The following is a 25,555-nucleotide window of genomic DNA, read 5'->3' as shown; positions in this document are numbered from 1 at the left end:
CGTAAAATCAGCCCATAAAATCATCTGTCACAAGGTAAATTTAGATGTCTCAGAGGGAGTAAAGTTGACAGGAGAAATATGTTTCAACCACTAATAAGGGTGAGCAAAACAATAAGAGAGCACGAGGTCTTGAAACAGCTGACTTTTGCATCAAGTAAAAAGCAGAAATTTGCATGCAGCTGGTCACAGTTCAGCGTTCGAATGCGAGATGTTTCTAGTTTATGACGCCAAACACCGGAAACCCAGATGCAGTTGCTTCCTTTTTCCCTAAAGTTAGCAAACTGTGTTTTCTTTGAGAGGAAACTGGTATTATGCGTAATGCTGCAGTTTGTTGCATTACACAAAGAAGAGTGGGGTGGGGGGGGGGGGGACTCATGGGTACACTACTGAGCAATGCTTGAGCACCATAAAAACAGTAGGAGGCATCTAATTATTCATAAAACCATATAAAAAGGGAAGGAAAATATGAGTTAAAAAAGTGAAAATGTAGTTTATTGTTGATAGCTGAAGCTTCTTATACTTGCCACACAAAACCGTGAAGTGCAAACAATGAATTGAGGATCTTGGTATGAGTTAAGCCAGCCTTTCAACATCATATAGGTTGCTCAACCCTGACTGCCTATAGGGGAGCCTATAGCCTTGAATTGCGTAATCGAGTTCAACGAACTCTGTTCAGGAAACCAAGCCGCCAAAGGGCTCGGTCTCTGATGTCACCTCAGAGAAACGATATTTCCCAGTGTTAACATATGGCTGTACCCCCCAGCTGTTCCCCGTACAAACACAAATGTACACTTCCTCTAACTGCGACTGTGCAGGAAGATGAAGTAAACTCCACACGCAGGCCCCCGAGCTGATCGCTTTCCCGAGATCTTTAAAGTTTTCTTTATGGTAACAGCAAGGAGGAACAAACAGTACTTCGACCTGCCTTATGTAACTCCTCGGTGCAGACCGAGCGAAGGAGCAGATTTGTTTGCTTATCGCTGCCATTATTGGCTTGAGAGCGGTCGTTAACCTTTAGAGAGCAGCCTCACCTCGACGTCACCTCGTCGTCAGCACCATAACTGGGCCTTGGTGGTAGAACTAACAGCTTCCTGTGCTTTGCAGGGTTTTTTTTCCCATTAAATTGCCCAAATTACTGCTGGGAACAGAACGTGTGTGTGTGTGTTTATAGAGGCAGTTAAGCATATGGGTTCTCTGACTGTAGTTAAGTTTATTCTTTTCATTTGAAGTCAAGTTTTGCCTTGTTGTGAACCTGAACCCTCAACTCACTCAATCAAAAGCTGATTAATTAACATATGTTCAGGATGTATTAGAGGTTCTGGTTCTTTTGTCTTGTAACTTTGAAAATGTGCTTTTTTTTAGCATGTGGTTAAACACATCACATACTATATCTTACTGCCAGCAACCCGTTAAAAAGGAAGCTGAAGCATTGATAAACGCGTGTGCATTCCAATCATTGCATGTTGGATCGTGAAAACAAAAGTTCCTCTGAGGCCAAGGGGTACTATTACTAGAGAGTCATACATGCTTTAGTGGTATGCAGCTAAATCTAAAGCTTGAGAAGTCGACTGTGACTTGTCACAGTGGTAATTAGGCAGGTTTAGTGAACTGTCAGTTGTCAACTTAAGTAAAATAGTATTTATTTGCTTTTTATCTGAAATAATTGGTGTTAAAATATTAGTTTTTTTTTTTTTTTTTTAGAAAACGTCTCAACACCAATATAAAGCATTAAAATCATATACATTGTACAATGTAGATCCTTCTTGCCAGAGTAGCTCTGACCTTTTGGGACATTTTAAATTGGGAGTGGGAGTGGATCGTTTGGATCCCATGATTTGCAGGGTGAGGCCTCCGAGGATTCTTTCTGTCGTCACCCTGTGAGGTCAGCAGTCACTGATACCATCATCACAGCAGCTACATGGTTACGCTGAGCTCTAATTTACCCACGCACCCAGACGCTTCCTTGTTGAAGGTGTTGGTTATATGTGGAGATGATGATGTTGTACTATAGTAAGGCAGATTATATTTAGCATGAATCTAATATTAATAATATGAATTTGTATTAGTAATAATACAAATTTATTGCATTAATGGTCTTGCTTAGCAGGCTTATCTGACCATAATCAGTCCCTGAGGTCATCATCCACCAGCTGGGCAATCTGTGCTTGTTTAGGCACATCTCACTGCTGCTCAATCAGATTGTGAACTGGGAGGTTTGGTTCTGAGTCGACCCCCTGACCTCTTTCTTGTGTTCCTCAGACCATGCTTGAGTGATCGTTGCAATGTGACAGGACATGCAATGAGTTATGTGCATGCAGCAACCTGTAAGTGGGTGATGCGTGTCAAAGTGACGGTCAGTATTTGGTTCATTGGTGTATCTCTGGAGACAGTCTTGGATAGTTAAAAAGAAGGAAACTGCACGGGGATTAAAGGCCGGTATAGCCGGTATGTTGGCTGCTTTGCATGGCTTTAAGGCAGCACGCTCGTGTCTCGAGACGTGCACGATGCTCAGAAATGACACCGAAAACTGCAGCTTGCACTGTCGGATGCGACATTGGTTTCACTGCTTGGCGCCGTCCCAACAGTGGGTGAACGGCGAGCATTACAGCACCATAACACTGAATCGGCGACGGATGATGCAAATGGTGAGCTCTAGAGCTTCCATCAAAACCCAAATTATTAGTGTTGTTGGGATGAAAATGCCACGTTCGTTTGAGTTTAGCCAGCCTGAAGTCATGATGTTTACCTGGATTTGTTTTCTTGCCACTCAAGCGGCATGTGCTGTGTGCCCTTTGGTGTGCCAGATTTAAATGATGTGGAAACCGCACCCATCCGGCACAAGCTGGCACTGCATCAGTTGGTATTTGGCATTTGAGATTTCAGATCGTCTCCACACATGCTGATACCTCTCCACCGTGTTTGGATTCAAGCCTTGTAAGTGCTCCTGCCTGTGTGTGTATGTGGGTTTGAGTGGTTTGTGAAACTTGAGTGCTTTTGTCTTGAAGACTGCTTCTGTCAGTCTGATAAAGACCATCTATGGAATCTACAATTAAACTGCGCACAGACGCACACTCACACAGAGCTGTTAACACAATGTTCTTCCCCACCGCGGGCGTCACAGCACCCAACCGGAGCAGTTAAAGCCTCGATTTGGCAGCGGAGAGGAAATGAAAGGCGCTTAACTCTCCTGTTTACTCATTAGTCATACCTGGCCGAGAACAAACAAGTGCACGTGGAAAGTGATGGATGTTGAGGAGAGAGGAGCGGATGGGGGTGGGAAGGAAGGGATGTGCGCAGTGTTTACTGTTGATGTTCTTGTTGAATTTCATTTGCCATTAATGAAACTGTTTGTATTCATTACCAGTTGTCAGCCAGGAGAGCCGAAAGAAACATGACGCAAGCTTTTTCGCCCCCTTTACACGTGTGCGTCGTACATGGCTGGTCGACGATGTCTACTGATGTGTAAAGCACGCTCGTCATCAGCGATTGTGTATGCTCGTTGCGAGGCAGTTCGCTGTGAGCTGATGACGCTGATGGCTTTTCTTTTTTTCCTTTTTTGGGGCGGGGGGAGTTAGGCAGAATATGAATGTGAATCACCACCAACTGTTCAAAACAAGACAGGGACACACACACAGAGGTGGTGGTCGGCCATGCGTCATGACGCAGCTCATTCACATAACATGAGGGCTGAATATCCACGACAATCTTACTTTGTACAGGTGTGAGGGAGTGTAGCTCTAAGTCAGAGGAATGCAAACATACCTTCCATTGATTGAAAAACCTGCTTCATTGTGGCAAAAACGAGGCGTGTACTGAGGTTAGGTTGTTTAACATGATCACTCGTCTTCTATTTATTCATCAAATAAGGAACTTTAAATAGAAACCGCAAACACGAGCGTTACCAACACCTCAAAGTAGCCAGTCCCCTCTGACAGCATCATTAAAATGTCAGTTATCTCGAAGTCGACATTCATATCAACCGTAGATCCTTCAGCACAGCGTCGATCCCAGAAACCCAAAGTCTGTCAGCCCAGCGGCTCGTGGTAGGGACAATTGGAAGGGAAGCGTAAATCCACTTTGGACATGGGAATTTGGGAATTGGAGAGCAGGTAATAAGAAGCTACTCCCTGCATCAGCTAGGATTAAACAATCACCGTATCCCAAAAGGTTGATTCTGTTCATCTGGATGTAGCATTTTCAGAGGGAGGATCGTTTCATCACTTATCCAAGTGACTTCTAAGTGCACAATAACTAAAACCAGCCCACTGAATGGTAGGGTGGGCTGGTTTCAGTCATTGTGCAAATGTACTGTTTATAAGATTGGGGAAACGGGCAGTCAGCTGACACTGAAGAAATCACTTGGATGAGTGACGAAACATTTCTCTCACTGAAAACGCTACGTCCAGATGAACAGAATCAACCTTTTCGGATCTACTTACCTGGATGATTGAGCATCACCGTGTCCGTTGTATGGCTGACTGGTAAGAACAGTATATTTGTTGGACTATGACTCCCAGAGTGCATCTGCCAGTGACCACTGCAAACTTTAAAAGGACTTTTCTTTTTAAGTGTTGATTTCAGTGCATGGTAAACAATGAGGAGGTGGAAGGCAGCTGGAGGTCGAGCGGGTGTTTTTTCTTGCAGGTGTCTGTAATGTTGTTGTTTTTTTTTATACTTGTCTGAAGTCAAACAAAATCCCATCAATCCCCGAGGCAGTGCTCCATGTTGGTTGAATTTACATACTCAGAACAGGACATTCAAACAAGCTCTGTGAATGCAGTGCACTGTGTGGTACATTGTACAGGGAGTGCAGAATCATTAGGCAAGTTGTATTTTTGAGGAATAATTTTATTATTGACCAACAACCATGTTCTCAATGAACCCAAAAAACTCATTAATATCAAAGCTGAATGTTTTTGGAAGTCGTTTTTAGTTTGTTTTTAGTTTGAGCTATTTTAGGGGGATATCTGTGTGTGCAGGTGACTATTACTGTGCATAATTATTAGGCAACTTAACAAAAAACAAATATATACCCATTTCAATTATTTATTTTTACAAGTGAAACCAATATAACATCTCCATATTCACAAATATACATTTCTGACATTCAAAAACAAAACAAAAACAAATCAGCGACCAATATAGCCACCTTTCTTTGCAAGGACACTCAAAAGCCTGCCATCCATGGATTCTGTCCATGTTTTGATCTGTTCACCATCAACATTGCGTGCAGCAGCAACCACAGCCTCCCAGACACTGTTCAGAGAGGTGTACTGTTTTCCCTCCTTGTAAATCTCACATTTGATGATGGACCACAGGTTCTCAATGGGGTTCAGATCAGGTGAACAAGGAGGCCATGTCATTAGTTTTTCTTCTTTTATACCCTTTCTTGCCAGCCACGCTGTGGAGTACTTGGACGCGTGTGATGGAGCATTGTCCTGCATGGAAATCATGTTTTTCTTGAAGGATGCAGACTTCTTCCTGTACCACTGCTTGAAGAAGGTGTCTTCCAGAAACTGGCAGTAGGACTGGGAGTTGAGCTTGACTCCATCCTCAACCCGAAAAGGCCCCACAAGCTCATCTTTGATGATACCAGCCCAAACCAGTACTCCACCTCCACCTTGCTGGCGTCTGAGTCGGACTGGAGCTCTCTGCCCTTTACCAATCCAGCCACGGGCCCATCCATCTGGCCCATCAAGACTCACTCTCATTTCATCAGTCCATAAAACCTTAGAAAAATCAGTCTTGAGATATTTCTTGGCCCAGTCTTGACGTTTCAGCTTGTGTGTCTTGTTCAGTGGTGGTCGTCTTTCAGCCTTTCTTACCTCGGCCATGTCTCTGAGTATTGCACACCTTGTGTTTTTGGGCACTCCAGTGATGTTGCAGCTCTGAAATATGGCCAAACTGGTGGCAAGTGGCATCTTGGCAGCTGCACACTTGACTTTTCTCAGTTCATGGGCAGTTATTTTGCGCCTTGGTTTTTCCACACGCTTCTTGCGACCCTGTTGACTATTTTGAATGAAACGCTTGATTGTTCGATGATCACGCTTCAGAAGCTTTGCAATTTTGAGACTGCTGCATTCCTCTGCAAGATATCTCACTATTTTTGACTTTTCTGAGCCTGTCAAGTCCTTCTTTTGACCCATTTTGCCAAAGGAAAGGACGTTGCCTAATAATTATGCACACCTGATATAGGGTGTTGATGTCATTAGACCACACCCCTTCTCATTACAGAGATGCACATCACCTAATATGCTTAATTGGTAGTAGGCTTTCAAGCCTATACAGCTTGGAGTAAGACAACATGCATGAAGAGGATGATATGGACAAAATACTCATTTGCCTAATAATTCTGCACTCCCTGTATATAAATAGTAAAAACACAGCCGTGTCTCTTATTTTTATTCATGTAGTTTTTTATGAACTGTGTTTCTTATCCAGTTAGTGGCCATAATAATGGGCCAGGCCAGCCGCCACAGCTGCATGGCTGCCCAACTCTCCAAAACACACACAGACATATAATCACATACTCATTTCATACTCCTGCTCCAGCTCATTGCAGCTCATTGATTCAGAGCTTACTCCATCTCCTGTTATTGTGTCACTCGTATCCATGTCAACGTTTCGCTCGCTCCTCTCTAGCTTCTCTCCTTTTCTTGTTTCAACCTGCGTGCAACCGTCCAAACACGGCACGCATGTGAGGCGCGCAGTGGATTTGCATGTTTGATCTCAGGAAAGCGTTTTGCAAACCAAGCTGGCGTGATTGGAGTGGTCTGTAGGGACTTGTGGTTTAATTTTGAGCTGCGCACGAGTCCTGTCATTTCATTTCTGCCATCAATCAAATTTGGCAAAAACTGCCAGCGTTCGACTTGCATGAATCGACTACTTTGGTGGCCTTGCAAGCCAACAAACGAGTGCCCAAACATATTATCACCTTATAACTTCCTTTAGGGCTAATTTGTTAGCATGCGGTTGCTCATTTACACATCCAGCAGACACAGAGTGACACTCACTTCGGTCAGCTGTTGAATATTAGTCTAGTACAAGTCCTTTTAATTCTGTTTTGATCTCCAGTCCTTAGCAAGTGCAGGGAATGGCTCGGGATGAGTGTAGCTCATGCTGAGGAGGTGCTTCGAACTATAATGGGGAGCAGGTAGGGCAGAAGGAGAGGAGGCGTTTCCTCTTGTGGAGATGAGGCGATGGCAAGTGTCAGTAGTGGAGAGTCCAGAAGGTTCTTAGATAAATATTTGCTGTGCATGTTGGCCAAGTCTGCTGTCTACCCACAGTCTCTCTCTCACACACACACACACACACACACACACACACACACACACACACACACACACACACACACACACACACACACACACAAACACACACACACACACACACACACACACACACACACACCTACGCTCTCACGTGCATGCCTGCACATTCGATCACACTCGTCTCCTCGGTGTTTGCACACGCATATATATGCAGTCACACAGAGCTGCACTTCTTTCAATAAAGCTGCACATAGTAACTTAAAACCAGCAGAGCTGTTGCTGTATGAAGCGGCAGAGGCGTCTCTATTAATAATTACACAATTCATCATCAGATTGGAGCAGAGGCCAGGAGCTGTCATGAACACACACAGACACACACGGAGGCACTGTGAAACACAGATTGGCATCAGTTTCCAAACACACGGGACACGATTTCCAAACTGAACTCCAGATTCCACACCGTCAACCCCTTTTTTGTCATTTTAATGATCCAAAGGTTCATGAGTTCTTCTCTGGGTCCTCTGTCACAGCAGAGCACTCCTATGAGGTGATGAAGACCTATAGAGGAACTGACCGAGATGGCACCGGGAAGTGAAGGCTTTAATTGAGAGTCATCTCAACTATAGCAAACCTTTCTTTCTTTTTTTTTATTGTTTATACAATCTCTTTTTTTTTTTTTTTACAACATTTTTGCAATTAATAATAACTCAAGCCAGCTGCAATAGAAGAGTCAGTATATCTTGAGGGTGGAACATTTTGTAAATACCACACTGACATGTTGGCACCTGAGCTGATATGGCAAATTTATTAGGAAAAGGCCACTGTTTATTAAAATAAAAGCAGGCACAGCCTGCAGCAGCTAAGTGGTTACACTGATTATAAAACATTAAAGTTGCAGAATGGAAAACCAGAACAATTAGCTTCTGTACTTACTCCTGTAACAACAGGAAAGTGGGGCTACAATTTTACACAGGCTCAACAGAACTGGACAACAGAAGATTGGAGAAACGATGCCCGGTCTGAGTCTCGATTTCTGCTGCGACATTCAGATGATGGTATCCAAATTTAGTGCAAAACAAAACTGAAAGCATGGATCCATCCTGCCTTGTATCAACGGTTCAGGCTGCTGCTGGTGTGATGGTATGGGGGATATTTTCTTGGCAAACTTTGTGTCCCTTAGTAACACCTGACCATCATTTAAGCACCACAGCCAGCCTGAGTATTGTTGCAGACTTTTACAGCTATCATGTCAATATGGACCAAAATCTCCAAAGATGTGTCCAGCACCTTGTTGAATCTTTGACATAAAGGATTAAAGACCCGAGTAAAGTGGCCGCTGAGAGTATTCGTGTTAATGCATTTCCCTATATTTCTGCTCCAGATGCACATGTGGGTTGTGGGATGAACATTAACATTATCATGTTCATGTTTGCAGCACTTTTGGTTCAACTACCAGCCTTAGTCGGCTTTACAATGAATTTCTTGATCCAGATCGGTGCTGGTGTGATGTGAAGACTAATAAAGAAGATTTCCTTCCTTTTACATCTTCTTCACTGATGTGCCAAAAAAACACTTTGGCTGAATTTTGCTGTTCTGTCACAGCGAAGCAAGAAAAGACACAAATGTCTCAGCAGCAGCTCGGCGGCTTTACTTCAAGATGGTGCAACAGCTTCTTGTGTTTCACTTCGTTTGTCCGTCCACATCGGAGAACCGGAGCAAGCTGTTCGCTGGCATTCTGGGAAAGGCCTTACACGGAAGAGAGGATCCCACCTGCTCATGTTATCACTCAGTATATCACTTCACTCAGGATGCTACCGTCATGTGTGTGTGCATACGTGTGTGTGTGTCAATGCTCAGTGGGGCCATCGGCATTAGTAGAAAGTGGCAGAACTGGTGGAGCGGCACGACACAAAGACGGAGAGAAATCGCCGGTCTGAATCAGCAGACAGTGACTGTGTGTGCGTATGTGTGTGAGTGAGAGTGGGAGAATGAATGAGATAACGTCCACAAAAATCCTTTGGTCCCGTTGGCTTTCGCTGTGTCTGCGCTCTCCAGGGACAGGACGTCCCATGTCAGATTTCACTACGGTTGCCAGTTTCTGTTACACAGTTTAAACGCTGCATTTGGAGCAACGGCAGGAAGTTTCTGCTCAAACTGGGTTCGAGTTTCTCTGCAGTGGTTGTTTTTTCTTTCTATTTTTTTTTTTTAAAGTCACTCATTTCAACAGTTAGGAAAATCCTCGGATGCCCTGAGGGGAATCCGACGTTTGGACCTACAGTGGGATCATCTGGTTACAACACACTGATGTCTGCAGCATGAGCTGTTTGGAAAAATTAATACACTTTTTTAAAAGTTGGTCAAAGGTTAAGAAGCAACTCGCACAGGCCCGGACTGGTTTGTTGTTGCAATAAAAAGACTAATTGTGACCTTTGGTGGTTATTTCTATTTATGGGTAAACTACATGGAGGCAGCGTCTTTTTGTGTCTTCATGCACCACTCTGTGTTTAGTCAATAGTTATTATTATTCCCTGGCTCTCATCCACAGTGTGCCTTTTGTGTTGTCTCCCTCCCATCACCACCATCCAGTCTTGACTTCCCCTCCCTGATCCTGGTTCAGAGGTTTCTTCCTTTTAAAAAGGAGTTTGTCCTTCTCACTGTCGCCAAATGCATGCTCAAAGATTGTTGTTTGATCGTTGGGGTTTTCTCTGTATTATTTTAGGGTCTTCATCTTACAATATCGGGGGCCTTGAGGCGACTGTTGTGATTTTGTGCTGTGTAAATGAAATTGAATTGAAATTTGTTTACTAATTAACAGCAAACAATCTCCAGAGGTCAAGATAACATGTTTAGATGCAATTTTTCTGTCCAAACCCAGCAATAATCAATGTATAATGACTTGAAATAGGCAAAAAGTGGCACAGTGGTTAGCACCATCACTTCACAGAAAGATGGGCCCAGGTTTGAATCCCCTCACCTCCCCATGATTGCTGGGATAGACTTTAGACTGTGACCCTGTGATGGATGGATGGCCTGAGAAAAAGTGTCTCAAACTTAACTGACAGAAGCGTAAGCAGATGTGTCCAGTTCTTAGTGACTGACTTGTCTTTACTGCTCTGGTGCTGAGATACAAGATGCATTTAATAAGATGGTGATGATTTGTTGTATTTTTTTTTTAGCTTTTTGGCGTTGTCCATTCATTGCAGGAGTTGCTGTTATTTTCTCTCTCTTTATACTTTATTAACGTCTGGGTTTCTGCAGATCACTGAGCGTCTAGATCAGGAAGAAAGCAGCCAGTAATCAGCTTTACTTGTTGACACTGATTTTCTATGAAAAGGTTTAAGCCACCCTGTGAAACAGACGCTTGTGTATTCTCACTAAAGCGTTTGGGCTGCACATAGGCAGCCACTGACTCTGTAGACCTGATTTCCTCGGGCATCTCCTTCCTTAGTTTTTGGGCTGTGAATGCTGACACGGGCTTATATGTGACTAAAAGATCAGGGAGGTCGTACACCAGAGGCTATGAAGAGCTTTAAAAGCCAGAAGTGAGATCTCAAAATTCAGAATCGTACAGGGAACGAGTTCAAGGTGTGATCTCGAGGCTGAGTGCAAAGTTCAGAAGCTCACTGTCGTTTGTTTGAGGCAGGTGTTGAAATAGCGAAGGTGTGACGTGATGAAACAGAAGATTTTTGTCCCAGTATATTTCTCAGGTGATGAGAAAGCTGTAGTGTGCAAAGGCCAGCATGTTGGCCTGGCGGCATAACAAACTACTTGTTCGGATATTGTTCAAGGATGAGCTAAAAATACTCGGATGCGAAGCGGCACATGGGACAGGACAGTGGATGTTCTTCTCCCCCTGACTCTGCAGTGCTGCTCTGTCTCTGTCCATCTCTTCCTGTCCCCACACATTCCTGTGCTGTAACACGCCCACTCAGGCTTTCCCACTGCGCTGCTGCATAATGGAAAGTCTCTGGAGCCTTATACAGGCCTGTCTCTGAACCTCACAGAATATAGGAACAAATTACCACCTTTAATAAGCATTTAGCTTTTAATACCATTTAAAGAGTGCTATAGCTTTTCGCACTCATCTCATAACCTTTTTTGTGTATATATACCTTACCCTCTCGCACACCTGGTTAAATAGCTACAGCAGCTATGCTACGAGCTGCTGGAGGCGTGATTGACGGCGGCAGAGCTACAGAAGGGGCAGGCATGAAAATGCAATAAGCGTCAACTCGTCTTTCAGCACCACGCAGTCTGCTCGCCGCTGTCAGCTGCACGGATGTAACGCATGGAAATTTACAGCTGAGCATAAAAGGAAAATGTTGTATTCAAATGAAGAGATGTCTTCAGGTGATAAAAAGCTTTGATTAAAGATGGATGGTTAGCGCCTTAATTCTCATTATTTCAAAGGTGGTTAAGCATCGCGTGGAGGTGCTCGTTCTGGAGCATACTGATTTCAAATCGTGTTTTGGTGAACACGAGATGCTGTCTTAGTCTCAGAAGAGTTTTTCCCAGGAAAACCTTCCCACTCTGTTTGTACCGAACAGCATGTGCAGAAAATGTAACGTTTTGTGCTGTAACTCAATCAGCCACAACATTAAAACCATTTAATGGGGATGTTACTTAAAACTCCTACATGAGCGTTTTTGCGGGCCATGTGCAACCGCCTCATAAACAGCAGCAACTTCCCCATTGGGATAAGCCCCCCCCCCCCCCCCTCTGCTGCACTGCAAAAAATGCAGCAGAACAGCTTCACAAAAACCATAAATTTCTCAAGGAATTGCTCAGGGCACCACAGTCTCCTAGCTAGGGCCACTCCTAAAGAGAGTTTTAATGACGTGGCCTACTGGTGACCATCTTATTGTACTCACCTGACTTACTGAGTTTATGCAGACTATTAAATACGATGGGGACGGGCTTGAGATCTGATTCTGGATGTAATCAGGAGATAAAGAATTATTTTTGCCTTTCTACAAATCTCTTCAACCTATTTTCTGGTTGTTGGCAACAGCTCAAAGGATTCAGTCAAAAACTGGTGTGAGTACTCCACCAGAAATATCTGTCGACTGTTTCCTGTAGACTCCAAAACGGCTGTGCACATGTCTGTCACATGTGTGATTCAAACACTACTTTACACTAGTGTTTGAATTACTCTTTGATGTTTAACTCGGCTACTTGTTCTTTACCTGAACAGCTCTCATATATTGTGTGTCCTCATATGGGTACTTTGTATTTTGCCTTTTCGGCACCATATACCTGTACAGTGGTGACTTTATTGTCTTTTGCTGTCAAATAAACCCCATTTCAAGACATACTTTTAAAAAAGGATGACTTTCTGTTCAAAGATGATGCTTAGTTTTTATACTTATCAGGTCTAAGTGATTCCAAATATCTCAGAAAACTGAAATATACAAGAGCTCAGTTCAGATGAGGTTAAAATGTGGCTGTTTGAAACCGGTTTTAACGCCTTTGCATTTTCTCGTTTTGACTTCAAAGAAAGGAGGAGGAAATTAGTGTTCTTAGTGTACGGAGGCCCAAAAATGCCAGAATAACAAGTTATTGAACAAAACAATTAGTATTAGGATTTAAATCAAATGAAAAATTTGGGGGAAAAAATCTAGCCAATAATTTTTAATTTATTTTAAGAAATGACAAAAAATGACAGCGGAAGAAATGAGCTTTTTCCAAAGGATGGCTGGCATCTACCTTGGAGAAGGGGTGAGGAGCTCAGCCATCTGAGAGGGGTTTGGAGTAGAGGCACTGGAAACCTGGCCTGGCCAATGGTACAGTAATGTTTGGTTTGTGATTTTAATCAATTATTAGGCGGTTGCAAGGCATGTGATTAGATAAGAACCTGTAGCAGCCTAAAATATTTGGGCGTGATGAGTTTGGTTGCTCAACTCCTGATTGAACAAGGAGTTCAAGAACAGACAGAACATTTGTGTATTGTAGTAAATGTTTTTGTTTCTGTATTTCTTTCTACATTTCTACTGTAGGTATTTTTTTATTTTCCAATTCGGGCACTGTTGGTCTTCCGTATAACTCTTCCATTTGTTCTTTTCTGTGCAAAAATGACCACAGTGTGCTTGCATTGAATGTTTAAAATGGCAACTGTAGTATCTTTAGCAGTTCTTGTAAGACGAGCTGGTTGCAGCTGCCACCCACAATGAAGAAGCCATTTTCAGATTTTTTTTATGTATTTATATTTTCCCACACCCACCTCTGAAGCCCCCACGAGCCAAGCATTAGATGCTCAGAGGAAGATTTTGGTTGCAGTATTACTTTTACCAAACCGTCATCCACATGCGCGCCAAATTCATGACTAACAAATAAGTACGGTGAAATCAGACGCTGTGGTCAGAGTGCAAACATTAAATCCTTATAACTGACAGACTTTCTGGCGTCGCTGGAAGAAATAAAATGAGGTGACACGGGAGCTGTCCTGTCGGTTCAGCCTGCCAGTTTTCGTCTATCCGTGTATACGCAGCTGTCTTTGACGCTGGATCCCGGCTCATGTTGCGCCGTTTCGCCTCTTAGCTGCTCGCCTTGCCTGCAGGATAGATGATTTAATGGAATCAAGTATAATAACAGTGCAGAAGGATTTCGGGAGCTCAAGTCGCTGGCTTGAAAAATTGCATCCATCGTGGAAAAACCCTCAAGAGATTCTCTCATTTGAAAAGACTTTAATGATCTCCAGAAGAATATTCTTGGCTTTTTGCAATGTGTAGGTCAAAGGTCGTGGCTTCTTGGCTACTTTTGGAGTTGCAAGGAATTTGCTGTCTTGCACAAAGAGATCGCAGCACGCTCGAGGCATTCAGTAAGAACGGATTTGTACATTTTCTGCTCTGCGACCTATGAGATGCTCACAGAAGGATGAGATGCAGTGACGAGCATTGATGCTTTCTGGTGATTTTACATTCATCTGTTCCTGTGTGAAGTTCATAGATCCATCTAGTGCACATGTGTCTTGCTCTCATGAAGACGGTGACACTGACAATGCTCTTTTTGTACAGTCTGTTTTTCAACCAGCGCCACTTTCCATTGATTGTAAACACATGATGGACTCTAGCGCGGGTCTGGCCAATTTCCTTTAGCATAAAATATGATTTAAACCAAACCAAGTGACCAGTGCACTCAGTGACTCACATCACGTTGCTGGGAGCAGCCTCCGTGTCTTGTGGGAGCCGGGGCGGCATGAAAATGACAGACTGACACAGTCGATTTACGACAGGAGAACAGGGTGGCTTTCAATTTTAGCCAGCCCTCGATTGAGACATCACATAGACCCAGACTCTCCTAATTACACACACACTTTCTGACACACAGGCGGCTAGAGAACAGTTATTGGCTAGACACTGTACTCCGGAGGCAGATAGCCTTGTCTAACCTCTTGATTTAAACAGTCTGGGAGAATAGTGAAAGAGAGCCACACACACTCACACAATCGCCACCGTGGTCATTATCCTATTGATTAGCCAACAGATGGAGAAACGATGCTAGGAAGTGGATGAGATCGATTAACACGTCCAAGGCGACGGCATGGGGCAGCCTGGGGAAAATAAGATATCTGATTAGTGTGACCAGGAGAGGAAGCACTGCACATGTAGCCGCGTATAAAAGGCTGTATGTGTAGACAGCTGTTTCACATTTTTTTTCCTGTATAATTTGCCACGTCTGTGCAGAGGAAAGGTCGTTATTAAGTGAATGTCATCTGCGCAATTACAGCATCTCCCAGAGTTTGCATGTGTGTATCCATGGCAGAGCTGCAGCACTAACAAGAACGTGTAGTGACACCCTGCTCTGGATTCTCATGCCGGATAGCTCGGTTATGTTGCTGCTTTTCGAGCTGCTCCGCTCTGATTTAGGCCGTCACGGCTTGGCCGGCTGGCGGGCACCGTCTGTGCTGAGGCACGCTAAATATAGCTCACTGCACCAGGAAGAAGACAAGCTGGGGGGAAGACAGAGAGAGGGAGGGGGTGTAAATACAGAGTACCCTCAATTGCAATTAGAGAGTCAAGCAAGGCTGGGAATTTTTTAATTTTTTTTAATTTTAAGAAAAGAGACTGGGAACTCTCTCTGAGCCTGTCCTCTTTACTAGCCTTGTGCTTTGGTTATTTTGGCACTCGGCGGCTTAAGTGCCTTCAGTGTGAGTCACCACATTTGACTGAACCAGTTTAGAGGGCACTTACTGACCTTTATGGTCGTCATAATTGTGCTTCCAGTACAAGGTGCAGGAGCTGTGGTTCGCATCTTGCATTCATTGTTTATTTACAACACACAAGACCTTTAAAGCAGTTAGCCTGTACTCGGTTGTTATCTACTCCACAATACAACAACCTGACATCTGGTTTGAAGGTCCATACACACCACGGGAAAACTGAAATCTTGAAGGAATAATTGCACATCTAACCGAGTTATATGTGTCTAATGCAATCAATGTCAGACTGCACAACATCAGTCCGGAGGCCTGTCAGACTGCGCAGTGTTGAGTCAGCCAGTGTTTTCTGATTCTTTTCATCCTGCATCCTGACTGGTTGGTCCATTTTCTCCACTGAGGTTTCAGAAAACCCTCACAGAGTTTTAAGCCTTGAACCAAGCTAACCTGCTAAGAGGTGAATCGTGACCATAAAGAGATTGGATCTCCATCAAAAAATAACAAAAGAAGAAAAAGATAAGATTGTGTACATAAATACTTTTAACAATGGAGGAACTACTTATCCTTGACCTGTATCCCAGTGGAAGCTGTTCACTTAATAATAATAATAATACATTTTATTTGAGGGCGCCTTTGAAAAACCCAAGGTCACCTTACAAAAGAACAAAATTAATAAAAGAAGCAATAGTCATAAAATACAATAAGTTAAAATTGCAATGTGCAAACTTGCACATCACTTTGCATCTTAAGGCCGGTCACATACTGATAATCCAGGCTCCAGTTGCCTAGGTAACACAAGTTACCAGTTTACTTCCAGGTCACATGTCAATTATATTTTTACTCTCATTGGTAGTTACTTCAGCTACTCTCCTCTAAGTTGAGCAAAGCTCGTCTTTGTTCCCGTGTCACCGGCAGCTATGTCATTTGAAGTTGCAAAAACTCATTCAGTTTCTATCGTCTCCAGGCCACCACATCACTGCAAATTGCTAACTAAAGATCCAGCTTTAATTGTCATTTGAATGATTACTATCTTAAAACTTTATTCAGCTTAAATATTTCAGATGCAACATACAAATCTGAGGCCATGGTCCTCAGCTGGAAAAGGGTGGAGTACTCACTCCTGGTCAGGGACGAGTTCCTGCCCCAACTGGAGGAGTTTAAGCATCTTGGGGTCTTGTTCACGAGTGATGGGAAAAGGGAGCGGGAGATCAACAGACGGATTGGTTCTATGGCTGCATGATGCGGATGCTGTACCGGTCCGTCGTGGCGAAGAGCTTGTGCGTAAAAGCGAACCTCTCAATTTACCAGTCAATCTGCGTCCCTACCCTCACCTATCGTCACAAGCTTTGGGTATTGACCGAAAGAGCGAGATTGCAGGTACCGGCGGCAGAAATGGGCTTCCTTCGAAGGGTGGCTGACGTCTCCTTTAGAGATAGGTTGAGGAGTTTGGCCATCCGCGAGGGGCTCGGAGTAGAGCCGCTGCTCCGCCACACCAAAAGGAGCCAGCTGAGGTGGTTCTGGCATCTGATAAGGATGACTCCTGGGCGAGGTGTTCTGGGCATGCCCCTCCGGGAGGAGGCCCCTGGGGCAGACCCAGGACACGCCCCCCCTAACAGATCACAAACCTGGATGACATAAGACACACCCACACAATACACAGACCTGCTAGAGCTGCAGTGTTCCTGATACGTGGCATCAGTGCTAAGCGCTGTGGTGCCATTCTTCTCGAGCCGTATACCAATTTCTTTTGCACCAGTGGTACCATTTGTAGTAGTAAGTGGATAGAGGGTGCAGACTCCCCCTTGTATAAAAACAATTTTAGCTCACTTCTGCACTGCAATCATGTACACTGACTACTAAAGCTGTGACCAGGGTAACCTAACATGACACGGCACAGAGGACCCAAGACTGACAGATGGCTCTGGATGTCATGTGATTCTGCTGCTGTCTCTACTGTGGAGCAGAATTATGCAGCTAATCCTTCCAACGGCACAAAAAAAAAGAAAAAAAAGAAAAAGAAGCCATGACTACTTTTCAGACTTGACATTTTGAATAACTGCAGCAGTGACATTTTCCCACATACCTGTGTGCTCACATTTGGGGCATGTGCTCAGGAAAATGCAACATGGGATCTAGAACTCTGTTTTCCCACGTACGGGCTTGTGCGCACACACACACTCTCACACACACAGTTGCCTGTAGCCATAGGTGTCCTCACTTTCTCCCTCCCTGCTGTTCCCTTTATCTCCTTCTTCCTGTCTGAGTCTTTCTTCCAGCCCGTTTAGCCGCACTACGTATTCAAGTTGTTCGTTTTAGGGTCAGCGTGTTTCAGAACTGATATCACACATTACATATTAACCAGATAAGGTGGAGACACTTTGTTTACATAACATTTCTTTCATCTTCTTCATATCTGAGGTGTGTTTATACGATTTGTAATCAAACCTCTCTTCTCTGGCTTTTCTTCTAGAGTGCTGATGTCGGTGAATCGTCCCTGGGGAAAACAAAGGCTCCGCCTCTTCATTTTGTGGCAACCTATCGCATCGAGAGAGCAGCTGGATCGGACACGGTCCTCAAGCACTTTGTCAGAGACTGATGGAAAACTTCTTTTCTTTTTTTTTTCCTCTTCGCTTTCATCTAGTTGGTTGTGGAAACCAACAGGGATGTGTGCCAAATGACATTCTTAAAAAGCTATTTGCTGCTCTCATTCCTTGAGTGAAACCCGTCAGAGGAGGGTACAAAAATGGAGAACAGTGTTTTCTTTTTCTTTTCTTTTTTCCTAATTGGAAGAGCTCCAATTATAAAGAATACAACGGTTGATGAAAAAGAAAAATGTGTGGAATTGTACATCTGCTCAAAAAGTGCCTCATTTTCAGATTGTAGCCATTTTCCAGAGAATTTCAGTGAAGCTTTGTGGGGTGTTTTTTGTTGTTTTTCTTTCCAAGCTTGATTTAATGTAGTTCTAAAAACAAAAGTGGGGAGCACTGGTGTGAGCTTTTACTGCATTCATGTCATAAAGTATGGAAGGTTTGAAGGTTTGCTGTGTGTGCACAGCGATCGTCAGCTTTGTGATTAGAGTTGCTCGTATGTGGCTGAAAAACATTATAGACACTATGTCTTTAGGTTTCAGTTCATATTCCTTGATGTGAGTCTTCCAAGATGGGTAAAATCAAGAAAAACATGTTGACAGTCCTAACTGGAATGTTGAAATAAAATGAAACGGGGGGGGGGGGAGATTGTACACAATAAATATGACATGAACGCAGAAATTTCACTAAGTCCTCAGAGCCACAAGCCTAGAGACCAGTCGGCAACCTCCTGGCAACTTCTGGTTGCTAGGGAAAAAGTTAGTATTCCCCAGCGAATTGTTGCTAGAGGAAATCACTGCACCAAAAACTGCACCTTCTTGTCATTGCTGTGGTTGCCAGCAGGTTGCTGCAGTCACTTGTAGTTTGCAAGGAAGATGCAGACTTGTCTGCAAACACTCACCGCTTACTCTCCCAAGCAAACCATAAACCAACACGTTTCAAAAGTTGCAACCTGTTTTGAAGGCAAACAGTTCTCCATTTCCAATTTTTTCTTACAGTTTCACAGTTGCTTGGTGAAGAGATGGAAAGTGTTAGCGGACAGCATTTCTTCTTGCAGCCTCCAGCAAGCAAAGCAATCACAATGTTTTTGATGCAGCAATAAAAACACCTTTTTGTGACCAATTTCAGAGTCGTGTAATACCCATTTTTCCTTAGAAAACGGTGGTTGCAACGGGGTTACTAACTAGTCTCCAACCATTTGAGTATGGAGCTTTTGCAATCAGTTTCACAGCAACTGCCAGCAGCCTCTAGCAATGACTCGCAACTGGTTGAGGAATAAATATTCTAACCTAGCGACCAGTAGCTGCTAAATGGTCGCTAGCAAGCCACTAGGCTTGTCTGACTGAGACCTAAAGTACTAGCAATCTGCTAGCCTTCCTTTCTACTGTGAGAAATACTAGCATAGCTGCTGTTAGCGTACTGTTAAATATTATGCGTCGATTTTACTCTTCAAAATTCAAATTTTTCTGCTCCTGATATCTTCTTCACTGCATACTTTCGCTGTTCGGTGAGCCATAAGTATTGAGCGCACAGGCCTCAAACAAAAGACACTTTAGCAGGGAGTACAGTTGCCTGCTAGCTAGTTAAAACCAGCTAGATCAGATTAACATATTAGCATTGTGCCAGGGCGTAAATTCGCCGTCCTGCTGACCACAGCTCAGGGTTAGACCCCCCCTCCCCAAATATACTGCTAAGCAATCCCATTAGAGCTACTGGCTCCAGACACTTGTGTCTCACTTAATCCCCTTCATCTCAGGATGCTAAATAGGATACAGTGCACACAGCTGAGGACAGAGGCCCTATCAATAGCAATGCTGATGCTAGCTTTGTAGCCGTCAGCACACTGCTTTTTAGCAGCTGAGCAGGGATCAGTTCTCATTTCATCGGTATGAAAAAAACTGCAGTTTGTTCACCAAACATTTTAAGAGGTGTTTTCACTTTGCTTTGGCCCCAAGTCCTTCTTTTCTGTCTAGGCTCTTGCTTCAATCTCTGCTATGCATTAGAACTTAAGTGCCTGTCTGTCATATCTCTCTCTTAGCAACTAGCACTAATATAGATATCCTATCAGAGTATACTGACTATTTTTGTCTCTTATTGTTTTTGGGTCTCTTTTGGCTGTACAGTTCTCATGAAAAAACTTTTTCTGTTTGTGCGGTGTGGCAGCGATCTATCCGATGACTTGACTGATAGCCGTGGCTTTGAGCCCATAAGCGTTGGACCTTAATGGAGGACTAAATCGCAGCAGTGCCAAAACACAAAAAATCGCGGCTGTTCTCCTCTGGTGACCTTGAGCTCTCAAGTCTGGACACATTGCTTTGTTTTTGTTTTGGGGGGGATGAAAAAATGTTAAAAAAATGTAACCTTTTATGTTCTCCCTCCCCTGGTGTTTTCTTTAGCAGCGAGGGGAAAACCGTGACATATCTCACCTCGCTGTCTGCTCATTGTGAAAATTTGCGTATGCTTTAACCTTGAATTTGTGTGTGACTCTGACTGGAGGGTTTAAACAAAATACAAGTGCACGAAGAGGAAGAAAAGGCCGCCGCACAGAAACAGCAGCAAGAAGGAGAAAAATAATAAATAACTTAACGTCTAATTACACATGTATGTGTGTAGCTGCAAATTTGGACTCGCGTGTTTGCCCGCCTGCCTCGGGATGCTCGTGAACTTTTTCCCTCTGGTCACATGACTTTTGAGGTTGACAGCGTAACAATTGAGCTTTTTTGATTGGTAGGAAACTGCGGGTAATAAAGGATAGTCATTCAGAATTGAGAGGGGGGAGGAATAAGAATGAAAAACAGACTCATGAACACATGAATCTCACGTGTTTACCCACCCCAGACTCGCAGGCAAACACGCGATAATGAGTAGAAAAGCTTCTAATGGTATTTTTGGAGATGTTCTCATAATGTAACTCAGCAGTTTTCAGCCAAAACGCAAATGCTTGATGGTACTTTGGAGTTTAGAAAGAGCGCACAAACACAGTTGCTTTCAATCCTGTCGTTATTATCCTGCCATTAAGAGCCCCCCATCCCTCAAGCTCTGAGCATCTGATGATTTTATTATTTTTTTGTTTTATTTTTGCTTCATAATGAACGTTTTTACCTTGTCAAACTGCCCGCAGCCTGGACAACTTCGGCTGCCCGTGGCGACGTACTCGATTGTCACACCCACATATCATGAACTGAACTCCTTCTGGGAGACGCTCAGGCAGTTTTAAGGTCGGCTGTATGATTTCATTCATTGCATTGTTAGCGGATGTAGATGTGTTCATTAAATGTGCAGGAAGGTGCTGCTGCTGCTGTTCTGAATTGTATGTATTCCTCCTGTTCCCCCCGAGGGATGGTACTGAATGGGGAATATTGTGAGATTTGCCATTGATGTAGACAGTTTTACTTCTATTGCTTGAGGAAAAACAAAATCTGACTAGAAAGGATTAAAAAAAAGTCAAACAACAAAAGGACTAAAAGGACTTGTGGTTTCTTTTGTGTCTGAGACTGGCTGCTAGGTTTTTGATTGATGTAATGGGGATGATTTGGTAAAAAGAAAAGAAAGAAAAAATGACAGAAAAACAACGGAGCTACTGAGCTGCGAGCGGAAGACGCTTTAATTTACAGTCTGAAGCAAGTGTGAACATCTGCGAGAAATGCCACAGACGCAGACGGGCTCATGCGCCTCTCACACTTTGTGAGTCACACACGAGGCTGCGACCACAGCGCAGATGTCACGCTGTTTTGTGGAAAGGAAAATGGCCTGGTCGTTTTTCAAAGGCGTCTTAGTCACATTCGCCACTTCCATTGATAAGATCGTCGACTGGATTTTTTGGCCGCTCTCCGGTGGAGTTAATCACTCGTCTGACCGGGAATTTAACCAACACCGTGTTCGCTCAAAGGCCTCCCTCTGCCTCATTCAATGCGACCCTCTCACTCAGCACTTGGGTTTATTATTAAATAAGCTTTCCTCTGCCCGATAAATCCGTGCTCCCGTGTGGGATCTTGTATCGTCTTCGTCCACAGATGGATGAGTAACTAAACCCAGCCCAGGTGTGATTGCGGGCTGGCAGAAGGAATTAATAGAAATGAGAGCGCGCAGAGACCAGACGTGCACCTGCACACGCTCTCACTTCCCTTTATGAATAAAAATTAAGGATAGTTTAGACAACCATAAGCCCCCAAAGATTAAAATAAGGCACTAAAACCACACCTGAGGATACTGAAACCTACACTGCTGCTTTTTTCTGACACTTTAGTTCTCTTTGGCGCTAGTTCACTTTTTGTGTAAATGCGTCTTGGAAAATACAGCTGAAAACAGAAGTGTCAGCCAACTGTGACAACTGTGGGCAAGACGAGTGAAACTCGGTGTTTGATTATGAAGAGCTAAAATTGTTTGATTACACGTCTAATATCAGAGATATGTTAATATAAGACAAAGAAGTCCCCCCCCCCCGACGCCGCCAAAACAGAAACGACCGAAAACAAACCGATCATTGACAACTTTAGTGTAGTATTAATGTGTGTGTGTGTGTGTGTTTGTCTGTGTTATTTGCAAGAAAAGCTGTAAAAGTGGGCGAGTGTGGCTCAAGAGTTGGCAGTTCGTCTTGTAATCGTCCTTGGGTAAGACACTTCACCCGTTGCCTACTGCCTCTGGTGGTGGCGCCAGTGTCCGGCAGCCTCGCCTGTCAGTGCGCCCCAGGGTGGCTGTGGCTACACTCTAAAAAATGATTCATGGGGTTAGTAAGTAAAGCTTAAAATTAATAGCTTTTTCTGCATAAAAAATTAAGTTTGTTGCATGTACACATTGTAATCAGTTGATAACTTAATTTAATGAGTTGGTCGAAATGAAAATAAAGAAAACAGTCTTAGCTCAGTAATATATCGATTTTGAACAGACATTTCTGTGTTAACTTAACATGAAAGTGTATTCAGTTAATACAACTTAAAAATCTCGTAAGCGTCCTTTAAAAGCTGAGTACAAGGCTGACTTGCCCGGACATGTTGTGCTCTCAGACCACTGATCGAAAGAAACGGAGGCAAAGAGAGAAAGCAGAGAAGCGGCATTTTGTACGGAACATTATCAAACGTTAAAGCTTTGTGGTGAGTACAATTTTTTGCCTTGTTTTATTCACAGCAGCTAATAACTCTTAACTTTAACTCTATCAACACGCACTGCAAGAAATCCTTTTTACACAACACTAAACTCTTCCTCGGCGAGTGGTGGTGATAAGCTAGTAACGTTACACTTCTGGCTAACTTGTGAAGTAATTCGACCGTAACATTAGTCTTTGTTAAGTTTTGTTTTACGGTGGCAGCCAAATGGTGTTAATTGACACTGAGCTTCTGTAGCAGTAGTTTTAACTCTGCAAAGACAGGGTAATACATGTTTTTCTTCTTTCTACTTTGAAATCGTTGCAGCGTTGATGAAGGTTTGACCAGCAAAAGGCTGGGCCATTTTACATTCATGACTAAACAAATGTAGGTTACTGAGTATACATTCGGTTTAACATCGATGCATTTTGATGTTTAAGTCCTAGAGTTATTTTTATGTGAGATTGAAGTTTGTTAATTGAGCCCTAGCTGAAGAACAGCCTGTGTCAAAGTTCAGTCAAAAAACGCGGGCGAGGAAGCAAACGCCATGTTGTAGAAACGCCACAGGAAAGATCTTAAGTAACATTCATAAACTAGTTGTTTTAATGACATTACATTGAGTGTGCATTAGCACATAAAATATAATTTTGCTCTTTTGGGTGTTAACTGCAGATACATAAGCGCAGTTGTATCACTTAAGAAAAAATATCTTTGATTTGGAAACATAACATAACATTCTCCATTCGCAGGCAGGAAGTTGTCAATCAAGCACCAAAAATCAATGACCTGAAAGAAAGATGGCCTGCTCTTTTTGATGCAGTTCAGGTAAATATTTTTCCATAAGATAATTTGCAGTATGTATTCTTTTAAAGTAAATTATATACATTAACATGTTGTGCCTATTTGTGCCTTTTTTTTTTATACAGATAAACCAAGAATTCAGAAGGATCACCACTGTTAACCTGGAGACAACATTCATGGCAAAGCTGGACCAGTACTCTCAGAAAATAATGTCCTTGCTGTCCTCAAGAGGAGGGGCTGCAAAAATGCGCATTCGGCGCATCCAGAACATGCTGCTAGAGGTATGAATGAATGAAATGTAGTTTATTTCAAATAGGATAATCCACTTTTTTTTCCAATAGGTGATATTGAGTCTTAAAAGGTAGCTGTTTACAACTCAACTATGTCAAATTATTGTTTAGAGCTTGAGGCACAAATATCAATTAAAACTATAAATACTTAATAATAAAACAAATTATAGGTGATGTGGATCATGATTGGCAGAGTAATTTGCAAGATTTTGCAGTTTTTCTATTTGTTACCTGGATTTTTCAAGTTCATGAATTGATCATTTCAGAGAAATGGCTCTTTGAAATGATCAATTCATTATTTTGATTATCACTGGAAATCTATAATTGGTACAGTTCAGGCCATATAAAGTCAATCTTTTTTTTTTTTTTTGGATGTAATTATCAAAAACCCATCCTCCTCGAAGAGCAGTTCGACATTCTTTTTCTTATTCACAGGACGATTCTGTGGAGAGAAGGCGAGAGGTCGCTATCCGTGGCTTAGTGGTGTATCTCAGGGAAAAGGAGGAGGATCTCTTCAAAGAGCAGGTAAATCAGACATGACTATACTTTGTATTAGAGGTACGATCTAATCTATTATTAATTGATTTCTAAATTAATCGGCAACTATTTTGATAATTGATTGATCGGTTTAAGTAATTATTTTAGAAAAAGAAGTCCAAATTCTCTGGTTTCAGCTTCATAAATGTGAATCGTTTCTGGTTTCTTTACTCCTCTATGACAGCAAACTGAATATGTTTGACATTTGAGGTCATCATATTGGGCTCTGAGAAACATTGACATTTTTCACCATTTTCTGACATTTTCTGGACCAAACAACTAATCAGATAATCGTCAAAGGAGCTTGCAAAGAGAACCTTCACAGACATAATCAGATAATCGAGAAAATTGTTAGTTGCAGCCCTATTTTGTGTTACTCTCATGTATAAGTATGATTACTTAAAACATTTATATTGATTCTGATCTACCAGGATGGTGGCGGGGATATTACCAATGAAGTGATGAAGATTGTAACCAGAGGTGCCACAACGTCTGATCCAGCCAGCGCAAGGATCATACTTGAAGGAACAGAAGTCCTAGCAGACCTGGATGTACCCAGAGCCTGTGCCTTGCTAATGGGGCTGATATATGCACTCAACCTCAGCTACCCAAAAGAACTGAAAAACACTTTTGAAAAACACTTTTGAAGTGTTTCAAAAGATATTCCTCGAGCTGGATGATCTGAAAGCCAGTCCTAAGGTAATGTCACTAAAAAGTAAACTGTTGTACTAAAAAAATGTGAAGAGTGAGGCTATCCTCAAATTAAACGGGAAATGTTCCACTGTTGTTTGCAATGTGTTGTGTTACATACTTTACAGTAGGTGTAAAGTTG

General features: G+C 42.9%; 2 protein-coding genes across 2 annotated transcripts in view; both read left to right on the top strand.

Annotated features, from left to right (window-relative positions):
• LOC113018742 (insulin receptor substrate 1-B) overlaps positions 1–21,471 on the top strand; it is a 57,878-nt gene extending 36,407 nt beyond the window's left edge. The window contains exon 4 of the mRNA XM_026162074.2: positions 17,897–21,471. Within this exon, the coding sequence (XP_026017859.2) occupies positions 17,897–17,904 (8 nt within the window). The 3' untranslated portion in view covers positions 17,905–21,471. The remainder of the gene's footprint in view (positions 1–17,896) is intronic.
• A 1,239-nt stretch (positions 21,472–22,710) lies between these two features.
• On the top strand, positions 22,711–25,517 carry LOC145421043 (uncharacterized). Its single transcript, XM_080290783.1, has 6 exons — positions 22,711–22,740; positions 23,018–23,104; positions 23,845–23,920; positions 24,022–24,177; positions 24,622–24,711; positions 25,155–25,517. The coding sequence occupies exons 1-6, from the start codon at positions 22,736–22,738 to the stop codon at positions 25,368–25,370; spliced, it is 630 nt and encodes a 209-aa protein (XP_080146909.1). The 5' UTR covers positions 22,711–22,735; the 3' UTR covers positions 25,371–25,517.
• Positions 25,518–25,555: the final 38 nt, after the last annotated feature.

This window comes from Astatotilapia calliptera, chromosome 3, assembly GCF_964374335.1.
Source record: "Astatotilapia calliptera chromosome 3, fAstCal68.1, whole genome shotgun sequence".
In the NCBI taxonomy this organism is placed as follows: Eukaryota; Metazoa; Chordata; class Actinopteri; order Cichliformes; family Cichlidae; genus Astatotilapia; species Astatotilapia calliptera.
Note: the sequence above shows the minus strand (reverse complement) of the source record. Positions and strands in the feature narration are given on the sequence as shown.

Bases quoted from the DNA above. Each gene is read 5' to 3' on its own strand.
- LOC145421043 (XM_080290783.1), top strand. The intron at 23,105-23,844 runs GTGAGTACAATT...CTCCATTCGCAG, and splicing joins TCAAACGTTAAAGCTTTGTG to GCAGGAAGTTGTCAATCAAG. The intron at 24,178-24,621 runs GTATGAATGAAT...TCTTATTCACAG, and splicing joins TCCAGAACATGCTGCTAGAG to GACGATTCTGTGGAGAGAAG.